General features: G+C 46.8%; 2 protein-coding genes across 2 annotated transcripts in view; one reads left to right on the top strand and one right to left on the bottom strand.

Annotated features, from left to right (window-relative positions):
- LOC144892419 (uncharacterized) overlaps positions 1–2,493 on the top strand; it is a 748,105-nt gene extending 745,612 nt beyond the window's left edge. The window contains exon 2 of the mRNA XM_078779044.1: positions 842–2,493. Coding sequence (XP_078635170.1) covers positions 842–890 — 49 coding nt within the window. The 3' untranslated portion in view covers positions 891–2,493. The remainder of the gene's footprint in view (positions 1–841) is intronic.
- Positions 1–22,301, bottom strand: part of LOC137426756 (sodium/calcium exchanger 3) — a 432,206-nt gene that overhangs the window by 128,944 nt on the left and 280,961 nt on the right. The window lies entirely within an intron of this gene.

Consider the following 22,301-nt stretch of genomic DNA (forward strand, 5'->3'; position numbering starts at 1 on the left):
CACTCAACTTTTCTTCCCACCATTGACTTTGTATTGCGAGAGATTTTCACTTGCTTATTTAAAGGTTTCTCACCCAGCCCACGTAAAATCTACCAACTCCTGCTGTTAACTCCCAAACATATTTTTTTATGTTATCCAATCACAGTGCAGAAATGACAGACTAGAGATCCAAATTAGTGCTGCTATAGCTGCCATTTTACATTTCCATCCATGTAACATGCGCGCTCGCGCGCTCGTATCAATTGGTAATGTCGCGCGCTCGTATCAATTGGTAACGTTGATGTTATTGAATACCTCAGTTGAAAGTTCAGTCTTCCATTCCATCTGTGTGTTGTTCTTGGTATTCATCCTCCAATCTAGCCAGGTAAGATGCTAACTATAATGTTACTCACACTCTTGACTTCAGTTTCTGCATGAAATCATAAACAGGCAGAATAACAGCTGAGCCAGCTAGCACCATGTTAGCTAACGTTAAAGCTAGCCTCATCTATGTACAGTATGTTCCTAATGTCGGTGTAACTTAAACTTTTGTTAATGCCAAACATGAGACATATCTGTTGACTTCTGTATATGAATTGAACCAGAAAGAGGCACGACAGCTGAGCTAGCTACAGTAACTTAGCACAATGTTTCATTGGCCTAGATAGCTAACGTTAGTGTGGAAGAATTTAGATGTTTTAGCTATTAGCACTTTTGATGCCACTAAACATGGTTTAGTCAGCTAAAAAGTACCCTAGTGTAGAACATGACTCAGAACCTCTGTTACCTCACTGAAAACTCAGAGCCTCCTTTCACAGGCACTTTTAACATAATTCGTGATTTCTTATTTGTCATTTAACAGTGATGGTAGACATCGACAGCAAGCATGCCCAAAAGAAAACGGAGTGTAGAACCTGCAGCCCAAAGCTCTCCTCCTACATGCATCCTTCATGTACCATCCATGTCTGATCATGGGGATTTCACGCCCCTCCGTAAAATTAAAGGATCTGCTTCAGAAAAACTGCAACTGCTTCAAAAGATCCGGGATAGACGTCTCAACCAACCGCATGACTCCCCATGTCGTATGCAATCAGTATGTGATCAGATCCCGGCAACTCTTCCTGATGACCTAGAAAGAGTAGGATATCACAGCAAGTGTTATAAGCACTTTGTCCGCCACTTTCATCGTCTGGGAGATGATACAGAACCAGGGCCATCAACCTCATCATGGCATCACTCTCCTCGTAAACCAGGAGGTTCTGCTGAACCCATCTTCCCGCCAGAGTGTATATTTTGTGAGAAAGTTGAGACCAAAGATGCTCATCGCAATACTGAGAGGCCTACAACCTTCCCATCCTTTAAAAACAAAGAAAATGCATGGGAGCAAATCGAAACACGGGCTGAGAAAATGGGTCTCTATCGACTCCATCGAAAGGTGAAAAACAAAGACCTCTTTGCATGTGAGGCCAAACACCATCCGTCATGTTTTAAAGCTTTCCGCACAGCATTCTACAACTATGAGCGTGCGATTCACAGAGCCGAAGCACCAAAGGAGCAGGCTTGCATGTCAGCCGCCCATGAAAAGGCATTCAACTCAGTACTGGAACACATTCAAACCCAGGTCATCCAGCAGAATAAAGTTCTACAGCTTTCTTCCTTGCGCTTGCTCTATGTCGAGGAACTGAAACTGAATGGATATGAGAACTCAAATTATCGGTCAGAGAAACTACTGAAACGCCTACAGAATGACCCAATCAAGGAGCATATCCACTTCACGAAGGTTGATCATGACAAATGTGATGTCATTTCTTTCTGGCTTGTGCACAGCTCAAACATAACAGTTTCCAATGCTCTCGCACGAGCATTCACACTCGGAAGCACAAACAAGAACCAAAATGTTGCCCTCCAACTTCGCCAGGGTATTCTACAGGCTTTCAGAGAGTGTAAAGACCAACCATGGCCACCAACAGCTGAAGACATGGAGCTCAATCCTGAAGACATCCTACCTCCAGACCTTGTCCGCTTTCTCAGCGTGCTAATGACTGGCAAGGAGGGCATCGAGACAGAAAAGGTGAAGCGTCTGGTCTTCTCCATTGGACAAGATCTGTGCCGTGCAGTGTCAGATGGAAAATGGAAGTTACCAAAGCACATTCTCCTCTGTGTGACTGTAAGGCACCTGTTCCGAAGCAAACAGCTCACCACAATACTACACAGGCTTGGACACTCTGAGAGCTACGATTTCGCCTTGGAGTTGGAAACTGCTCTCGCCAAGGTCCTGGATGAAGTCTCAACTTATCGTACACCACAAATTGTGACAGGAGAGGGCAACCTTGTATTCCACTGTGAGTGGGACAACTTGAATAAAACCACTACCAGTGTGCACGGCAGCAACATTGTAAACAGTGCTGGAGGAATCATGGTGCAGGAGGTCAAGCCCGGGTTCGAGAGCAGCAAGGACCGAATGCTACCTACCATCAATAGGTCACAACAGCGTAGCCTGAAGGTCGACACACCAAAAACTCTCCCACCCTTGCACTTTACTCGCGTTGGCCCGAAGTTCCCTGAAGGCTCATCATTCACACCGCCAGCAGAGAATGACACAGTCTATGCCACTACGATGCAAGAGTACTACATCTGGCTCTTCATCAGATACATCGGAAGCTGTGGCCTGCAGCCTGTGCCTGGGCTAGGGGGTTTCACCTCTGCAACTGGTTCTCCCCCACCCAGCAAATCAACAGTCGACTACTGCACGCCTATCCACCAACCGATCACAGACAACGCAGTTGTTCGTGAGCTACTGAAGCGTTCCGAGGCAGCAACTGCTGAGGTGGGTCAGAGATGGGTCCTGAATACATTTGATCTGGGTGTCTGCATGAAAGCCCTTCCCATCATCTGGCGCTGGCCAAATGAATTTGCTAGTCATGTAGTAACGATTGGACCCTTCCACACATCCATGAACTACATCGGGATGCTCACTGGACACAAGATGCGTGGTTCTGGATATGCAGAGATTCTCTTTGAGGCACAACTAGTAACAAGTGGATCTCTCAAAGGTGTTCTCAGTGGAAAGGCCTACGCAAAGTCCCTCTTTTGCCTCAAAACAGTGTGTGAGGCAATGGAGAGGCTGTTGATGGAGAGATTCACTGAGGAGGAGAACATCATGATCTCTGACCCTGCTGTGCTTCTCAGAATGACCCAGTCTTGCAACCGAGAGCACCTCGATGAAGCCCTCAAAGACCCCTCAACTCTACTCCTCATCAAAAAGTACCATGCCTTTGAGGAAAAGGTGCGCAAGGGCCACCTGGGGAAGACAGCTGCCTTCTGGATGTCGTTCATTCGGTGAACTGGGTGACAACTGGGATGCCAACCCTGAGGTGGAGAGGCAGTTAGAAAACTTCACCTGTGTGATGTACGGCCAGAGTCGCGAGTCATCAGTGGACATTGTCCGTGCCAAGCTGCTACGAAAAATGTTGGGAGAGGACAAGACCCTCACATCCAAGTCCAAGGTTGATCTGGCTCGCCTTCCTCCATGCCAGTCTGCCCTGAAGCCGCACATCCAGCGTGTGAACCACCGCGTAGCATTGTACAAAAGAGCCGATCAACCTATCATCGAAAAGCCAAAACCTTATGAGGAGCAAGGATGGATAAGGACTGATGAAGGACTGTTGAAACCAATGTGGTCCAGTGGTCCCATCCTACCAACCTCACTGGTGGATCTTCTGAACACAGGAGAGCACGAAGAGGAGGAGGAAGAGGAAGGAGAAGAAGAGTTTGACTCTGACGATTTCGATGAAAATGATGATGACTGACTCAGTGTAGAATCACTAATGCTAATGATGTTTATCTAAAACAAGCAAGAGAAGAGTGGTCACATTGAGTGCTAGGACTATTTTGACAGTTGTAATATTTAGAAAAATAAAACTTTGTGTTAACGTCTGTGTAGACGGACCTTAATATGAGTCTATTATTTCGTAAAACTGTGATTATTTTGTAAATAAAGCACTAATTAGCATACTAGTATACCATAGACACATGTAATCATGTTATGAATAGTTCTATCATGATCTATGCCCTTCAAAACATGGGTCTAGACACCTTCATTTTTCAATTATCTGCAATATTGGCTGAGATATGTCAAAAATCGTTTTTTTGATAATGGCAGCAGTAATTTGCATAAAAATGGTATGTGGGACATTGTTTCAGCTTGGGGCCATAGCTAGTCATTTTCTACACATTTTTTCCAATCTAGAAACACTGATTAGAAGTATATCTCCGGGGGGTGCAGGGGGACCTAGTCTTCCTACTAGACTAATTGGTTGTGGATACTTTGAGACCTGGGAGGGCTTCATTGCACATTACGAAACCTGCCTATGGAGATAACAATCAAGAACACACACACACACACACACACACACACACACACACACGCACGCAAACACACACACACACACACACAAACACACACACACACCACAAACACAGACAGACAGACAGGCACACACACACACCACAAACACACACACACACACACACACACACACACACACGTCCCTGCCGCCCATTAAGGCTTTTAATCAATGAGTCAATATGAAACACAGATAGTAACTTGAGTAACTCTCGAGTCCTGAACCTCGTTTGGAGTGCATATGCTTTGGTCCTTCTGGGCTGAAAACCCGCATCGTAAGCATAAGTGTGTTTGAGCTGCTCAGCATGTTAGCACAAAAGCTTGGGATTAATTCGTACCAACAACCTTGATTTTCAAAGCAGATGCTCCATCTGGTACACATGCTTATGGTGATTTAGAAAGGAGGATAAAACCATCCCAGGTAGCCAACGGTGCTAGGCCGACTCTCGCAAGACACCCTGCCATCGTTATTAACAGTTAGCCAGGTGTGCTCTGGCGTCGTTGGCTACCTGGGATGACATTGATTATGTGGGTGATAAATACGAGCACGTCTCTTAAATCGCAATCCTATATTGATTGGTTGAGCCGTTATGCAACTTAAGGTTCACTGTATAAATTAGACACAAATGCCTTTTACAACAGTGTCATTGAGATCACAGGGAAACATGACAGCAATGTAGAGAGGGCATCACTACTATCGATGGGAAATAAGTATCTGATGAACATGTGAATTGAAGGAACAAAAAATCCCAGAAGGCACTGGTGCATGATCTTGCTTGGTGGCGTTCGCCTTTCTTTCATCTCCTATCGGTTGTTAGGGTTAGGGTTAGGGTTAGGGTTAGGGTTAGGGTTGGCATATAGAGCAGGGCATGTCAATTCTTCTTCCATTGCTTGGCGAATAGCACCGTAATATGTCTCAGTCCAAGTTTAATAGCCAAGTGATTGGTTTTGGTTGAGGCTGTGCGGAGCAGAGCGAGTTAAAAAAGCTATTTTGTGGGAAGTATTGAAAAGCCTCCGTATGATGGACCCATCATAAATAGCGTTGGAATTGCTGCATGATGGGACTAGGGATGTCAAGAAAAGTTTGTCTAAATGGTAAGGCAAATAAAAAAGCATTTCTCAACAAACAAAAAAAGGAAGAAGCTTAACTTAAAGAAGAATCTGTTATAAGTACATAATTTTATAGCATCATGTGGAATGAGACCACACATGCCAGGTACCATTTGTATTATTCAACGACAGCAGAAACCTTTTTGGATACAGTGTGACACACAAGCATGCACAGACACATCGACACACACATCGTGGATATTGACGGAGGTGGATACTTCGAGACCCGGGAGATCTCCGTTTCATTTCCTGAGGCCCACCCACTTGTGCGGATAGCAGGCAAAAACAACTTACATGCATACACACACGCATGTACGTGCACACACTCATATATATATATATATATATATATATATATATATATAGTTGTGGATATGAGAATGGTGTTTTTTTTTGTTGTGTAAATTGTTGTAAAAATATCGCCCTCCTTGCTCCAGTTATGTATAAAGGTCAAAGTGCGTCCCGTAATTAGTTCATAAGCACTCACGTTAGCCAATCATAGATTTCCCCCCTTGTTGACAGTTATTTCCTTATTCTGTGTATTAAGCTAAGGATTTGTCTTCCATTAATTTGACACTCCATTGCACTGCATTAAATAAAGTAGATCCCTCCGACATGGCATCTTCAAAGTGCCAGGTTTGCTGCAATTGCCAAATGCATTTGGGCGGTTTTCTTCATTCGCCATTGCTGCCCTTTGGCTGGGGCTACCTCGAATCGCCCCAAAACCACCATTGGCCATGAGGTAAGGTCGGGGAAGAAGGGCGTGTCTCCACCTCGTCATAGAGGGGAGGAGTGAACCAGCCCTTGCCGACCAACCCAGAACGAGGGGTTGGCTTTAGAGGGCGGAGAGAGAACGTTTGGGGGAGGTTCGCAAAAAGGTCAAGGGTGGGGGTTATGCTTATATAACCCGAGGAAGACGCCCCCAGAAGAGTGGAGGATGGAGGAGATCAGAACACAGACAAGCCTAAAGAGAGTCCTGCGAGCCAAGAGAGGGAGAGAGAACCCGTCACGCCAGACCCCCCACCAGCAGCGTTGGCTCCACCAGGCAGCTCCGACCCGTTACCCCGCGCACACCACAGGATCGGTGGCATCGGCGGCCGTCGAGGTCCAGCCCGACGTCCCGTGCGGGATCAAGCTCCAGCCAGCTCCGTGCCTTCCTCCCCCTCCAGCCACCCACCTCCTGTCATTCCTGCCTGCAAATTCCCAATTCGTGTGAGTCCGTCTTTTGTTTGTTCTGTCCAGGGTTTCAGTTAAGCCTGTTTAGATAAGCTAGCAATTTTCACTGTCTCCTTGATTTCTTCTGTAAGTTATTTTTTATCCTTCCTTCTCCTTGGTTACTTTTGGTTGTAAATAGCAAATAAATTATATTCGTATTCCCTACTTCTGTCTTCCTCTTCTTCACATCCGTGTCGCCTTTGTCTTTTCCCCATTGAATATCTGTGGCACGATTTGGCCCACGTTTAAGGGATCGGGTCTAGTCATTGTAAAAACAGTTCGGGCCGCGGCGCCATCCGCTCGGCAAATTAACATCTTATCCGCGGTCCGTAACAATTGGTGCCTGGGAGTGAGATTCGGACCTGGAGCGTGAATAGCGCGCTCAAAATTACGGGTGGCCCAAAAAGAAATTTTGTTTTATTTAAAATCTTAAATTTGGAAGTCGTGCCATGGACAATCAAGGCGATCGGATGCAGGTGGGTGAGCTAGAAGAGGGGTTAGGGGTAACCCAGGACCACAGGGAAGAAATGGAGGAGAGCAATGAGGAGGTGGTTGAGGGAGTATCAGGTGCACAAAATGGCGCCCTCGCACACGTGAATGCAGCGGCACCAAATTTAGCGGCGCCCGTGACCGTAGCAGCACCGGTGGATTCGAACCTTTTTTTGCTACAAATGGGGGCCCTTATGGACAAAATGGGTGAGCGATTGGAGGGCCAAATGGGAGCAATGAGGGACGAAGCGAGGGCTGATAGTGAGCGATTGGAGGGCCAAATGGGAGCAATGAGGGACGAAGCGAGGGCTGATAGTGAGCGATTGAGGGGCCAAATGGGACCAATGAGGGACGAAGCGAGGGGTACCGGTGAACGGTTAGACAATAAATTTGCGGGGTTAGACAATAAATTTGAGGGGTTAGACAATAAATTTGAGGGGTTAGACAATAAATTTGAAGGGTTAGACAACGGGATAAAAGAGGTGAAGAATGGGTTAACGGGGTTGGAAAATAGAATGGCTGCCCAGGAGAACCAGATGGAAGGAATGAAGAATGGGTTAATGGGGTTGGAAAATACAATGGACGACAAATTGCGGGAAGTAGGGGAGCAATCCACCCGGGAAATCAAACGGATGGGGAACCAGATAGAGGAGGTGAAAGTCGGGTTAGAAGGTAAATTGGATGCTCAGAGGGATGAATTAGAACAAATGAGGGTGGCATCTACCAAAGAGATGGGAGAAATGAAGGAGGAAATAAGACGAGGTGTAAGCAAGGTCTCGGGGGTACGTGAGGAGGTAAAGCGAGGTGAGAAGCGTATGGAGAAAGAGATGAGGAATAATACGGCTAGGTTACAAGGGGGCATACAGGACCTGACGCAGGAGGTGGAACAGCTGACGGTGGGACAAAAAGAACGAGTGGATCAAGTAGAAAAGAACACTGCGGTACTAGGAGGGTTAAAGGCGACACAAAAAGACATCAAAAATGACTTGATAGCGACGAAGAGGGAATGTCAGATGGTACGTGAGGGACTGACAACGAGGTTGGATGAGGTGACGGAGGCAATGGAGACAAAGGACCGAGAGGTGAGGACGCACATAGAAACGGTAAAGGTGGCGTTAGAGGACGAAATTGAGGAGACGCACCGGGAAATAAAAGAGGTGAAGCAAAAATTAGAGGAGGTGGAAGAGGGGGTGAGTGAAATTAAGAAGAGACGGAGGGAAACTAAGAGAGAAATACATGAGGAGGTGATGGAATATGTGCAAGGTCGGTGCTCAAATCGTGATGGTGTGCTTGCTAACCAGATAAAGAGTTTGCAGGTGGCAGAGGAGGTGCGGAGACGAGGTGCCATGGTGAGTGGCGATATATGCGGAAATGTATATGGTGTGAGGGGATCTTCAGTCGGCTTGGGGGTTGGTTTGGATCCGGGTGTTCGTGAGAGGCCGTTGGTGAAGTGTGCGACAGGTACGGAGTACGAGAGAGGAGGTGTGCGAGAATGTCCGACACTGGGGTGTGTGAGGAAAAAGTGCGCGCCGAGGAGTGAGTGTGCTGTCGAGAGTGAGTTGGTCATAGCGCGTGTGCGAGGGAGCACATGGAAGCGCGTAGTGGGGAGTGTTACAGAGGATGTAACGAAAGAGTGCACACCTGTGGTGAGTGTTACGGAGGGTGTAACGGGAGAGTGTGCGCAAGAGGATGCGCGAGAAAGGTGTGTAACGGACGGGTGCATGAGGAAAGAGTGCGCTGGCGAGAGTAAGGGTGAGTGCGCGACCGAGTGTGGAGGTGAGAGTAGTAAGAGTGACACGGAGCGTGAGTTGGTTGTGGCAGGTGAGAGAGGATGTACACCTGGAATGGAAGGATGCACACCTGGAATGGTAGAGCGCGTATGGGAATGCACGCTGGAGTTGGTAGTGAGGCACGTGGTTGGGTGTGCAAGTGAGAGCACACCTGTGGTTGTCACAGAGGAGGTGACCGAGGAGGGGGCATGAAGAGGTGTGTTGGTGAGGTGTGCGAACGACGAGTGTGTGCAAAGGTGTGCGGTGGTCAGGTGTGTGACAAAGTCTGAAAGCGGAATGAGTGTACCTGGGTGTGTCAGGGAAGGTGCAATGACAAAGAGCATGGAGACGGCTGGATGTATGAGCAAGGAACGGGCTGCGGGGTGTGAGCATGCAAGTGGAGCATCGACGGTAACTGGGTTAGCGGTTAGAGCGACGTATAGTCGAATCGGGCCCTCGGTGCGCGCCGGGCAGCTTTGCGTGCCGCGGGGATCCGCGGCGGTTTCGAAAGAACTGCCGTGCGGGATCCACGCCGGGCCGCGCTTTGAACGGCCATGTCCGTGCTCCACTAAGCGGAGCGGGCGGCCCGGTAGGAAGGGTCGTCACGACAACCCGTTGGTGGTTGAGGCGTCCCGGCAGGGCGAAATCGGGTGATTGGACGGCTCCGTGCCGAGATGGTGCATGGGATCTCGGCCTGGGTAAACCTCCTTCCCTGCACCGAGTGCCGGATGCATCCAACCGCTGGCACCAACCCACCCGCATTCATTGCTCGGCTTTGCGAAGCTGAGCTTTGGAAATGAATTGGCGCACCGAGAGGCTCAAGTGAGTAGACGTGTGATGAGGATAGTGTTTTGGACCCGAAGTTGAAAAACAAAATTTGTTGATTGGCAGATGATTGGTAGAGTGATTGGCAAATTTTTAATTAGCTGGAATTTGGTGTGCAAAATTGGTAGTAAGAAGCCCGATGTGGTGGGATGGCAACTCTGCCATCTCTCACATCGGGGGCAAAGGAGCACTAGTCTTATGGGGTTTATGGCAGTGAAAACTAGCCCGGGAGGGTTAGGATATAGTGTGTAGGGATCTAGAGAAGATTGACAATAGGTAACGGTAAGGTTTAGGTAGTGACAATGATACCTGTAGTGGGGACGCAGGTAGATTAGTTTGGATGATAATGACGTGGTATGTGCTTAGTTTAAAGGGAAGACGGGGAGCACTAAGTTAGCAGGGCAACAGGTAGTGCAGATGATGCCGTGTGTGTGGTTAAAAGGTGAGATTGCACAGGTGTGCAACTGAACAGGTGGATGGAGCAGTGTATGAGTGAGTGATGGTGATGTGTATTGTGCTGACCAAATGGTCCAGGAAGGAAGGAGGGTGCAGGTGGCACCATGTGAGATTGCACAGGTGTGCAACTACAGGTGAATGGAGAATGGTTGTATGGAGTATATGGAGTATTGGAATGGATGGTCGTGGAGTGAGTATGGTGGAAACTGTGGAGTGGAGTGGATGGTGCGAAGGTGTGAATGGGGGAAGAGTGGACCCCGTCACGAATACCCGGGGAGGGTAGTCTAAGAGTTAGGTAGAGGGTACAGGTAAATTGTGGTTGGATATTGGCATCTGTGGTGCGTGGTGGAAGAATGGTGATTGAATGGGTGCATTAGTGTTGTGGAAATGGCTGGGCGTGTAGCCTGTTAGTGTGTGTAGTTGGATTGGGCACTCCACCACTGTGAGGATGTCGGCCAGGTGAGGCCGCAGGTGGGCTCTGGGAGCCGGTAGTTGTTGTGGATGGGGCCCGAGGATCCGGAGGACGGACCCGGGTAGCCCAGTGCCAGAGGGCACCAAGGGGTGACAGAGCCAGGAGGGGCCTTCCCCAAGTAGATAGGTTAGGTCAAGGAGCTAGGTAAGCTCGGGTGGCAACTACAGTGGTGGAGGTGTGCAGGTGGGTACACGTGCTGGGAGAGCTACACGACTCAGCCCTGAAATTGTGCAAGGGCACAGGGAGTTGCATCGGGGGAGTGAGACCCCAAATTGAGGAAGCACCACAGTTTGGTCAATGGGAATTTGGTTCTTAAAACCACATAGAGTAAGTTGGCCAATGGTTTGGCAGGGAAAGACCCCGGGTAGTGTAAAGTGTGTTAATGTCATTTAGAAGGTAGTTAGGATTGAAATCTCCTCGCACCATCTGCATCCACTCACCTGAGGTGATGCTACTCCACACCATGCCATGGATGTTTTGTTATTTTATTATTTTGATGCAAATGTTTGGATTGTGAGACGCATCATGACGTGGGTGTGACATTGTGCTGATGTTCCATCTCTTCCTCCTTATGAGGATTGATGATGAATTGGGTGATGGCAAATTTTGGTTAGAGGGATTGTGGTGACGAATTTGGTATCGAAGAGATATGGGGAGACGTGACAGTAGTGACGAATTTGTAAATGTGTAGATTGTTGTAAATATGGGGTAAGGGCAAGGGTAGAGTAGGTGACAGGGGGGGTGACGTACGGTAGGGACGAGCTTTTCTCCGCTCCGTCTCCATACGCACCTCGCCTTGCATTGCCTTGTTTGATGTGTACCCTTGAGACCTTACCCCTCGCTCATCTGTCTTTTCCCCCCTTTGTCTCCCACATGAGGACTGTGCGCCACTGGGCGCCGAGGGGAGCGTGCGTGAGTCCGCCATTGGGCGCCCGAACCTCTCGCAACCACAGCTGTCTGCATCGATGCACCACCTTATGGACCACGTCTGTGGCTGAGCACCACTTATGGACCCCATGGGTTGGGGCATGGCCCCTCTGCTGGAACCGGCCATGAAGGCCCGAGATCTTGCTGGCGGACGTTGGTCACAGGGCACCGATGCCCCACAGGTGGACCACACGTAGTCGGCCCTGTGGGCCATAAATAAATAAAATAAAAATGGACACGTTCTGTGCAAGTTTCATTTTATTATTGCAAATAGGCCGCCAGCAAAGAAGATGACAACCACAGGAAAATAACAATAGCCAGCAGAGGGAGCCGAAGAGGAAGACACCACCAAGGGTTTGTTTGGTTATTTTTATTATTGAACTGTGGTGACTGTGCACCGATTGGTGCTTGAGGGTGCTTTGGTGCGTTTTTGGGTGCTTTCATGGTGCATCGATGCAGGGCAGACTGTCTCCCCCCCCCCAAAAAGAACGATCACAGGTTCTGGGTTGTGTTTTGTAAATAAAGTAGAGTCGTTGTAAATAATGCGCCCCCCACCGTAAATGTATAGTTTGAAGACCATTCCACAATTCGGTTAGCTGTGGGTGTGAGTCTGTTAGGTAGGGTGCAATGGAGCAGCGGGACATATTTATTTATGTTTTAAAACTGTCACACTCAGGGTCAGGTTAAATGTAGAGGGAACTACACCTACGTGCCACACTAAAAGTCAAGGTAAGAGGCCCGGGCCGTGCCTAAGAGGAGGAGGGTGCAGTGTTGTGGATATGAGAATGGTGTTTTTTTTTGTTGTGTAAATTGTTGTAAAAATATCGCCCTCCTTGCTCCAGTTATGTATAAAGGTCAAAGTGCGTCCCGTAATTAGTTCATAAGCACTCACGTTAGCCAATCATAGATTTCCCCCCTTGTTGACAGTTATTTCCTTATTCTGTGTATTAGGCTAAGGATTTGTCTTCCATTAATTTGACACTCCATTGCACTGCATTAAATAAAGTAGATCCCTCCGACATGGCATCTTCAAAGTGCCAGGTTTGCCAGGTTTGCTGCAATTGCCAACTGCATTTGGGCGGTTTTCTTCATTCGCCATTGCTGCCCTTTGGCTGGGGCTAGCTCGAATCGCCCCAAAACCACCATTGGCCACGAGGTAAGGTCGGGGAAGAAGGGCGTGTCTCCACCTCGTCATAGAGGGGAGGAGTGAACCAGCCCTTGCCGACCAACCCAGAACGAGGGGTTGGCTTTAGAGGGCGGAGAGAGAACGTTTGGGGGAGGTTCGCAAAAGGGTCAAGGGTGGGGCTTATATAACCCGAGGAAGACGCCCCCAGAAGAGTGGAGGAGGGAGGAGATCAGAACACAGACAAGCCTAAAGAGAGTCCTGCGAGCCAAGAGAGGGAGAGAGAACCCGTCACGCCAGACCCCCCACCAGCAGCGTTGGCTCCACCAGGCAGCTCCGACCCGTTACCCCGCGCACACCACAGGAGCGGTGGCATCGGCGGCCGTCGAGGTCCAGCCCGACGTCCCGTGCGGGATCAAGCTCCAGCCAGCTCCGTGCCTTCCTCCCCCTCCAGCCACCCACCTCCTGTCATTCCTGCCTGCAAATTCCCCATTCGTGTGAGTCCGTCTTTTGTTTGTTCTGTCCAGGGTATAAGTTAAGCCTGTTTAGATAAGCTAGCAATTTTCACTGTGTCTCCTTGATTTCTTCTGTAAATTATTTTATTATCCTTCCTTCTCCTTGGTTACTTTTGGTTGTAAATAGCAAATAAATTATATTCGTATTCCCTACTTCTGTCTTCCTCTTCTTCACATCCGTGTCGCCTTTGTCTTTTCCCCATTGAATATCTGTGGCACGATTTGGCCCACGTTTAAGGGATCGGGTCTAGTCATTGTAAAAACAGTTTGGGCCGCGGCGCCATCCGCTCGGCAAATTAACATCTTATCCGCGGTCCGTAACAATATATATATATATACACATACATACACACAAACACACACACACAGGAAGGTGGATACATCGATACCTGGGAGGGCTCCATTCCACCTTATGAAACCCACATTTGGAGATGACAACAAAGGACACACGTGCATGCACGCACGCACACACACACACACACACACACACACACACACACAAACACACAAACACACTAGGGGTAGGAGTAGAAGAGGGCCATCAAATATGTAGCAAATAAATACGCAAAACAATTACCAAAGAATATCTGCATAGAACGAGGCTGATCCTGAAAACATACCTTTCTCCAAGTAACAAAATTAAAGCCATCAAGCAACTCACAATACCAATATTCCAGTACAGCTGTGGAATAATAAACTGGCCACAATCAGAAAGAAATAAACTGGATCTCAAAACGAGAAAACTCCTCATCATCCACAAAATATTTTACAAAAATCAATGCATCCCGAGAATGTACCTGTCAAAACGAGAAGGAGGTAGCCGCCAGATGTAGTTCAACGAAGTGCACAGAATGACAACTGAAGATTGGCTGAATACATAAAAAGCGCAACAGACTACCGAATCAAATTTGTAAGCAAATACAAAGACAACAAAGCAGAGAAGGTATCCCTAACCCACCTATTTAAAAATTTCCAAAGACAGATGCGAATGGAAGTCACACAAGAAACCAAGACAACAACAAATACAGCCCCAACTAGTGCAAAAGAGACAAAATACAAATATAGAACGAAATATCAACAGATATACACCGACAACTGGGAATATGTTAAAAGAGCAGGAAGGTATAAAAAAAAAGAAGAGTTGAACACATTGGCAGTAGACAAAGAAGGCTCTTTGGAATGGCTAAGGAGGGGTCAGCTCAACTGGGATGGAAAACAAATCATTATAAATGCCCAAGACTATCCATGGCTTTAAGAAAATGGCAGGACTGAGTCAATCAAACATGTGTAGGTGATGCAAGGTAGAAACAGAAAGTATGAGCCACCTCCTATCAGGATGTAAAAAACTCATGTCAGAGCAGCTGTACACTTAAAGACACATCAAAGTATGCAGAGTAATCCACTGGCACATCTGCAAAAGTCTCAATATCCCAGTTCCAGAAAACTCATGGAAACATGAACCAAAAGCATTCACTGAGAACAAGGAGGTAACAATCAATCAAGTATGACCTGATGATTCCATCAAGTGTGAACATAGAAAACAAAACATTGTCACTGGATATAGTACTGAGGTACAAAAAGGAAAATACAGCATTGCTAATTGAGGTGTCAGTCCCCAAGGAGTTTGGCCTAAACAACTCAGAACTCAAGAAAATGACCAAACACCAAGATCTCAAAAATGAAGTGAAAAGATCCTGGAAGCTGAAGAGCACTGGAATTGTACCAGTGATTATTAGAGCAACGGGAATAAAAACGAAGAAACTTACAGATATCTTAAAAACCATCCCTCGGAATATTAAGCCAAATGACCTGCAGTTGGAAGTTGTCCGGGGCTCGGAGACAATCCTCAAAAGAGCCCTCGGAAAAAAATTGTGAGAACAAGAAAATTTCTCAAACTGGTCCATGAATTCTTACTGAAATGGAGGAGGATACCTTGAGACATGGGAGCACTCCATTCCACCTTCTGAAACCCACATATGGATATAATATAACCAATGGGTTATAATGGGATATAATATAACCTCCAAGGGCCTTTCACTCACTCACCGCAGGCAGGTTGGTGGTCTTTCCGTCTTCTACCGACTCCTCTCTGGCCTTGCCCCCCCAGCCCTCTCTGGGCTCTGTCCCCCAAATATTCCTACAGGTCGCACAAGATCTGCCTGCAACCCTCTTATGGTTAAACTGCCAAAATCAAGACTTTCTGCTCACCTTCACTCCTTCATTCCTCTTTTCTCCCGCCTCTGGAACAAACTCCCTCACTCTCTTCAATCCCACTCCACCCTCCAGGTCTTTAAAACAGCTGTTCACCACCATCTCTTATCCTCCCCCATCCAAAACCTTGATCTTTTCTACCCCCACTAATTTCGGTCCCCTTGTGTTTTATACTTCTCCCACCCCCCCCCCCTCCCCCCTTCCCACGCCTCCTGCCCCCAAGCCCTCTCCCTCCCACACTTCTCCCTGCTCTCAAATGTTGTGGTTGTGTGCTTCCCCTTCTCTCCCCATCTTGTCTTCCGCTCCCTCTTTTTGTATATTTTGTTTGTCTGGTTGATTTGTTTGTGAAATAAATGATAGCTCTTTCACGAGCCTCGATTCAGTATACAAAAAAAAAAAAAAAAAAAAAAATGACACACACACACATCTCCTTTTATCAATAGATCAGATGGGGATACGTTTAAAACCTAGTTTCCTGATGTCTCATTAGAGCTGAGAGGACGAGCCCATGGTCAACATAAGGTGAGTAGGGAAGTAGGAGTTGTGACCCTGCAACAGTAATTGTGACAAAGTAGGGAAGTAGGATTTAAGATGAGAGAAATCTGTTAATTTGAGTGTTAAATGACATTTGCGTCTCAGATGTAATCACACTCATCACTGAGATGTTTGAATCTAGACCCAGCTGTAAACTAGCACCCAGGTGTGTCTCATGCAGGGCAATGCGCACCGTCCATTGGATGGACGTTAAGCCAGAGGACCCATCTGCCAGCATTGATTGTTGATGGACGTTATAGACCTCACAGTATCATTTGCAAATGGTAGGTGACTTATTGCTGGCTCCCTGACCAAATTCCAAATTTGAATGTCAGGCCTAGTTAGCCAGTTCATGAAAGACCTCAGCCAAAATGCATTATCTAACCGATCCCCTAAGAAGGTGGGAATAATTGGAGCCATAAAAGAAGTGGCATAATAGATGTAGACATGCAGTTTCTGGCAAGGCGAAAAGGAGAGTGAATGGAAATTCTATTTATATATTTATATATATTGTTACGGTTTTTAGAACCTTCACTAGTAAATTTTAGTAAATGTTTCCCTAATAAATGTTCCCCTGTAAATATCCCCATCAATTGGCTTGTTAAAGATCGCACCCTAGTTAGTCCATGTACAACATGTAGCGAACCATAGGACCTCTCTCTAGTTATTTCATTATTATGTGTTTCAGTTAAGGATCTGTTCCCAATTGTTGAATCTGCGTTGCATTAATCAAATAAGATAGGCCCCTTTCAATTTCCCCAATCGCCTCACCCGCGCTTCAAAGTAACAGTCGGGCGGCGTTCGCTGCTCCTTGCCTTGATGCAGTTGTTGGCCCCAAACCGCCATTAGCCATGCGGTCAAGCCGAGGAAGAAGGGGGCTGAGCCACCAGAACAAGGTGTGGCACATCGACGCATCGGCAGAGGTGGAGTCAGCGAGCGCTTTACCGACCAACAAGCGCCACGGTGAGCCAACCGGTAGGCGTGTAATCAGAGCCGGCGGCTTGATTCCAACACGAACGATAAAAGCGGCTGAAAGGGACTGAGTGAACAGTCGGGTGAGAAGGTACGGTTGACAGTCGGGTGAGAAGGTACGGTTGAGAGTCGAGTGAGAAGGTTGAGAGAGTCGACTTGGGTTGGAGACGGCGCTTGGTGAGGTCTGGCTGAGAGAGACGAAGCTGCGCGGAGCCCTCTGACGAGCTGCTTCGAAAAGCCCCTACCGCGTGAATGAATACGTGCAGCTGCCGCCGGGTTTTCGCCTCGAGCCCGGAGCGTGGACTGGAGCCAAGCTCGACGCTGCGCACCGGCCCAGACCTTCCTACCCTGTCACCTGCATGGACCCTTCTCCTTCTTCCAGTCATTCCTACCTGCTATTCCCCTTTCGTGTAAGTCTGTTTGTCTGTCCTGGGCGTTGGTAATATAAGACTGTTTAAGGCTGCCCTGTGTATCTTCTTCTTCTTCACTGTATATTACTTTCGTTTCTTCTTTGGTTTTGGTTTTGTATATAGTTAATAAATATCTGGTATTCCTTTACTTTGGTTTCTTCTTTCCCCCGATCGCTTTAGTCCCTTCTTCCAATGGAATACCTGTGGCGCGATTTTGGCCAAACGCTTTATAGTCGGGTTTAGTCTCTTGATAACGGCCCGAGTCGCAGCTCGCTTCGCTCGGCGCAATCCAATCACGCTGCGGCCTGGGTGGGAGTATTTCCTCACTTACGGCCGGTGGTAGTACTTAGGTATTAAGACAAATTGGGCTTACAACCCTACTTACCATCGACCGGAAGTGACGTCATACTCCCAGGACCGATCGGACGGCTAGCTTAAGAGGACAAGGGGATTCACCCCCCCTTGCTAACGGGAGTGCTGTCCCCCGGATCCGTAACAATACGTTCAATTGGTCATGACGTTTTGTCGATGGGAATATTGCGGTCACCTGATTCTCCTTCCGCCTTGCTACGACACTTAACAGATCACACACGATGCCTTCGCAGTCCTGGGTGAAGACCACTTGGTGGTTGAAACGTCAGTACCGAGCCTTGCCAACTGGGCAGCGATACCAGCCAGTGGTTCCTTCATTTTGAATATGGATCTTCCCAACTACAAATTTTTTTTTCTAATTTTCTTACAAAATTGTATTATCTTCATTGATATACGTTTCAGGTGTTACCATAACTGAGTGTGGAAAGAACTGAGTAGTCAATGACCCAATGGTATGCAGTGAAGCAGAGGTGAATGACATACTGCACTACGACCAGGACACTAAAAACGAGCCAAAAGGGCAAGTGTATGGGTTTTACACTGATAGACGCGCGGTGACGATAAAACAGCGTGAAGGCCAGATTGTTAGTAGACCCTGCCATCTGTCATTCTACAGCACTAAATACAGTCGACGCCGCTTGATAAGGACACCTCGGTTGCTATTATGTAGTTATCTAGTTCCGTCAAGTCGTGTCCGACTTCTGGTGACATTCGTTATCAGAATTCTCCAAACATCCCTAGCCTACACTGCTTCTCGAAGCTTTGGTAGTAACGGTTGCACAGCTCGGTTGCAACCTTTCCCCCATCCATCAGGCACATACAAGGTCTGCCTCTTCCTCTTCTTCCCACAACCATACCCAGCATGGTTGATTTCGTCATACTTTCCTTTTCTGCATGTATGATGTTTTCAAAGTATAATAGTTTCTGTTTGAGCGATCAAATTTTTAGTGATCTGATTTACTCAAGCACTCATTTGTTTGTTCTTCTTTCAGTCCATAGGATTTTTTAACATTCTTCTCCAACACCACATTAATAAACTGTCAATCTTCTTCCTTTCCTTCTTTTTCACTGTCCATAGATCACATCCTTACATTACACCTGGAAAGACCAGAGTATTCACCTGTCTATCTTTCCAGATCTATGTCAATCCTGACATGGCTCTTCTCCCCAATGATAACCGTCTATGATTTCTCCTCCACATTCTCCACTCACTTCAATGTAAGAACCCAGGAAGATGAAACTTTCCATTATTTCCACATGAGCATCTCCCAATGTGAACACATTGATCTTCTCAGTTGATAATATTATTATATTTTTTAGATTTAAATAAAGACCAGATTTTTCACTTTCCCTCTTCACTTTCTGCAGCAGTTTCATCAACTTCTCTTTACTTTCTCCCAACAGAGGGATATCTTTGTCATACCTTGGATTGTAGATGCGTCTTCCTGTAATCCCAACTCTATGTCGTCCAAGTTTGATTTCCTCATGATGTACTCAATATGCAGATTGAACAAGTACGGGGAGAGAATGAACCCCCATCCAACCCCTTATCCAAACCCAAACCATTCTGTCTCTCCATACTCTTACTGTATCTTCTTGTTTAGTATACCTGTTTCTTATTAGACATATCAGGTGCTCCGGCATCCCAACTTCTCAACATAATCCACATCAATTCATGATCAGCACAATCGAAGGCTTTGCTATCTATATATATAAAACACAGTTTGTGTGTGTATGTGTGTGTGTGTGTGTGTGTGTGTGTGTGTGTGTGTGTGTGTGTGTGTGTGTGTGTGTGTGTGTGTGTAATGTTACCGAAAGACTCCTAAACGGAGAGGCTTACATGCTTGATATTTGACATAGACATGGCCATTGAGCCTGGGACGAACATGGCCGAACTCAAAATATTTGACGATCCATATTTTTTATTCATATTTACCTCAGCGCATTTCAGCGCACGGAATCAACGGAATCAGAGCAGGTGGGCGCTGATTCGCTCAGAGCGATCACGTGATGACGCTATGAACGATATGACGCTATGAACGATATGACGCTATGAACGCTATGAACGCTATGACACTATGACGCTATGAAAAAAAAAATCGCTATGACGCTGTGAAACGCTATGAACGCTATGACGCTATGACAAAAAAAATCGCTCGCTTTGCCAAGGGGCTCGCTCCCCCCCCCCCCCGATCCCCTCCCCCCCCCCGTTCCCCTCCCCTCCCCCGCCCGGCAATGCCGGGTACTTCTGCTAGTAATCTATAAAACAGAGATACCCGTTCCTTTATTAAATATTCCCTTGCTTTTCCCATGACCCGCCTCATATTTGTGATTTGATCTCTAGGAACTCTTCCTCTTCTGAAACCTGCTTGCTCAACGGGCATTTCTCGCTTTATGAAGTCTTATATTCTGTTTTGAATGATATTTTGAAATACCTACTCTGAAGTATATACTGACTGCTTCCACCTTTTAGGCCATACAATCCTGCTCCAGATATGTGAACAGATACGTGTTAAAATGTTGATTGCCCCCTCCCCAACTGTGAATTTCACTGGCACCCAGAGCTTTTCCATTTGCTAGCTCTTTCAAGGTTGTACGTACCTGACATTCGATCACTATTGGTATCACACAGGGCAGAAGTGAGCACTGTAATAACCAATTAAATGAATGGGTATGTGAGAATTCTGTTAACCAATTAAATCAGAGGGGAAGTGAAAACTGCATTAATAAACTAAATCAGAGCGGAAGTGAGAACTGTGTTAACAAACGAAATCAGAGCGGAAGTGAAAACTGTGTTAACAAACGAAATCAGAGGGGAAGTGAGCACTGCATTAACCAATGAAATGAGAGTGGAAGTGAGCACTGCGTTAACCAATGAAATCAGAGTGGAAGTGAGCACTGCGTTAACCAATAAAATCAGAGTGGAAGTGAGCACTGTGCTAACCAATGAAATCAGAGTGGAGGTGAGCACTGCGTTAACCAATGAAATCAGAGTGGAAGTGAGCACTGTGCTAACCAATGAAATCAGAGTGGAAGTGAGCACTGTGCTAACCAATGAAATCAGAGTGGAAGTGAGCACTGTGCTAACCAATGAAATCAGAGTGGAAGTGAGCACTGTGCTAACCAATGAAATCAGAGTGGAAGTGAGCACTGCGTTAACCAACTAAATCAGAGCGGAAGTGAGCACTGCGTTAACCAATGAAATCAGAGTGGAAGTGAGCACTGTGCTAACCAATGAAATCAGAGTGGAAGTGAAAACTGCATGAACAAACTAAATCAGAGCGGAAGTGAAAACTGCATTAACAAACTAAATCAGAGGGGAAGTGAAAACTGTAGACCAACTAAATCAGAGGGGAAGTGAGCACTGCATTAACCAATGAAATGAGAGTGGAAGTGAGCACTGCGTTAACCAATGAAATCAGAGTGGAAGTCAGCACTGCGTTAACCAATGAAATCAGAGTGGAAGTGAGCACTGTGCTAACCAATGAAATCAGAGGGGAAGTGAGCACTGCATTAACCAATGAAATGAGAGTGGAAGTGAGCACTGCGTTAACCAATGAAATCAGAGTGAAAGTGAGCACTGCGTTAACCAATGAAATCAGAGTGGAAGTGAGCACTGTGCTAACCAATGAAATCAGAGTGGAGGTGAGCACTGCGTTAACCAATGAAATCAGAGTGGAAGTGAGCACTGTGCTAACCAATGAAATCAGAGTGGAAGTGAGCACTGTGCTAACCAATGAAATCAGAGTGGAAGTGAGCACTGCGTGAACCAATGAAATCAGAGTGGAAGTGAGCACTGTGCTAACCAATGAAATCAGAGTGGAAGTGAGCACTGCGTTAACCAACTAAATCAGAGCGGAAGTGAGCACTGTGCTAACCAATGAAATCAGAGTGGAAGTGAGCACTGCGTTAACCAATGAAATCAGAGTGGAAGTGAGCACTGTGCTAACCAATGAAATCAGAGTGGAAGTGAGCACTGCGTTAACCAACTAAATCAGAGCGGAAGTGAGCACTGCGTGAACCAACTAATTCACAGGGGAAGTGAACACTGCATTAACCAATGAAATCATAGTGGACGTGAGCACTGTGCTGACCAATGAAATCAGAGTGGAAGTGAGCACTGTGTTATCCAATGAAATCAGAGTGGACGTGAGCACTGCATGAACCAATGAAATGAGAGTGGAGGTGAGCATTGTGCTAACCAATGAAATCAGAGTGGAAGTGAGCACTGCATTAACCAATGAAATGAGAGTGGAAGTGAGCACTGTGCTAACCAATGAAATCAGAGTGGAAGTGAGCACTGCGTTAACCAACGAAATCAGGGTGGAAGTGAGCACTGCGTTAACCAACGAAATCAGAGTGGAAGGGAGCACTGTGATAACCAATGAAATGAGAGTGGAAGTGAGCACTGTGCTAACCAATGAAATCAGGGTGGAAGTGAGCACTGTGCTAACCAATGAAATCAGAGTGGAGGTGAGCACTGCGTTAACCAACGAAATCAGAGTCGAAGGGAGCAC

Source organism: Myxine glutinosa, chromosome 5 (assembly GCF_964187855.1).
Source record: "Myxine glutinosa chromosome 5, kmMyxGlut1.1, whole genome shotgun sequence".
Lineage (NCBI taxonomy): Eukaryota > Metazoa > Chordata > Myxini > Myxiniformes > Myxinidae > Myxine > Myxine glutinosa.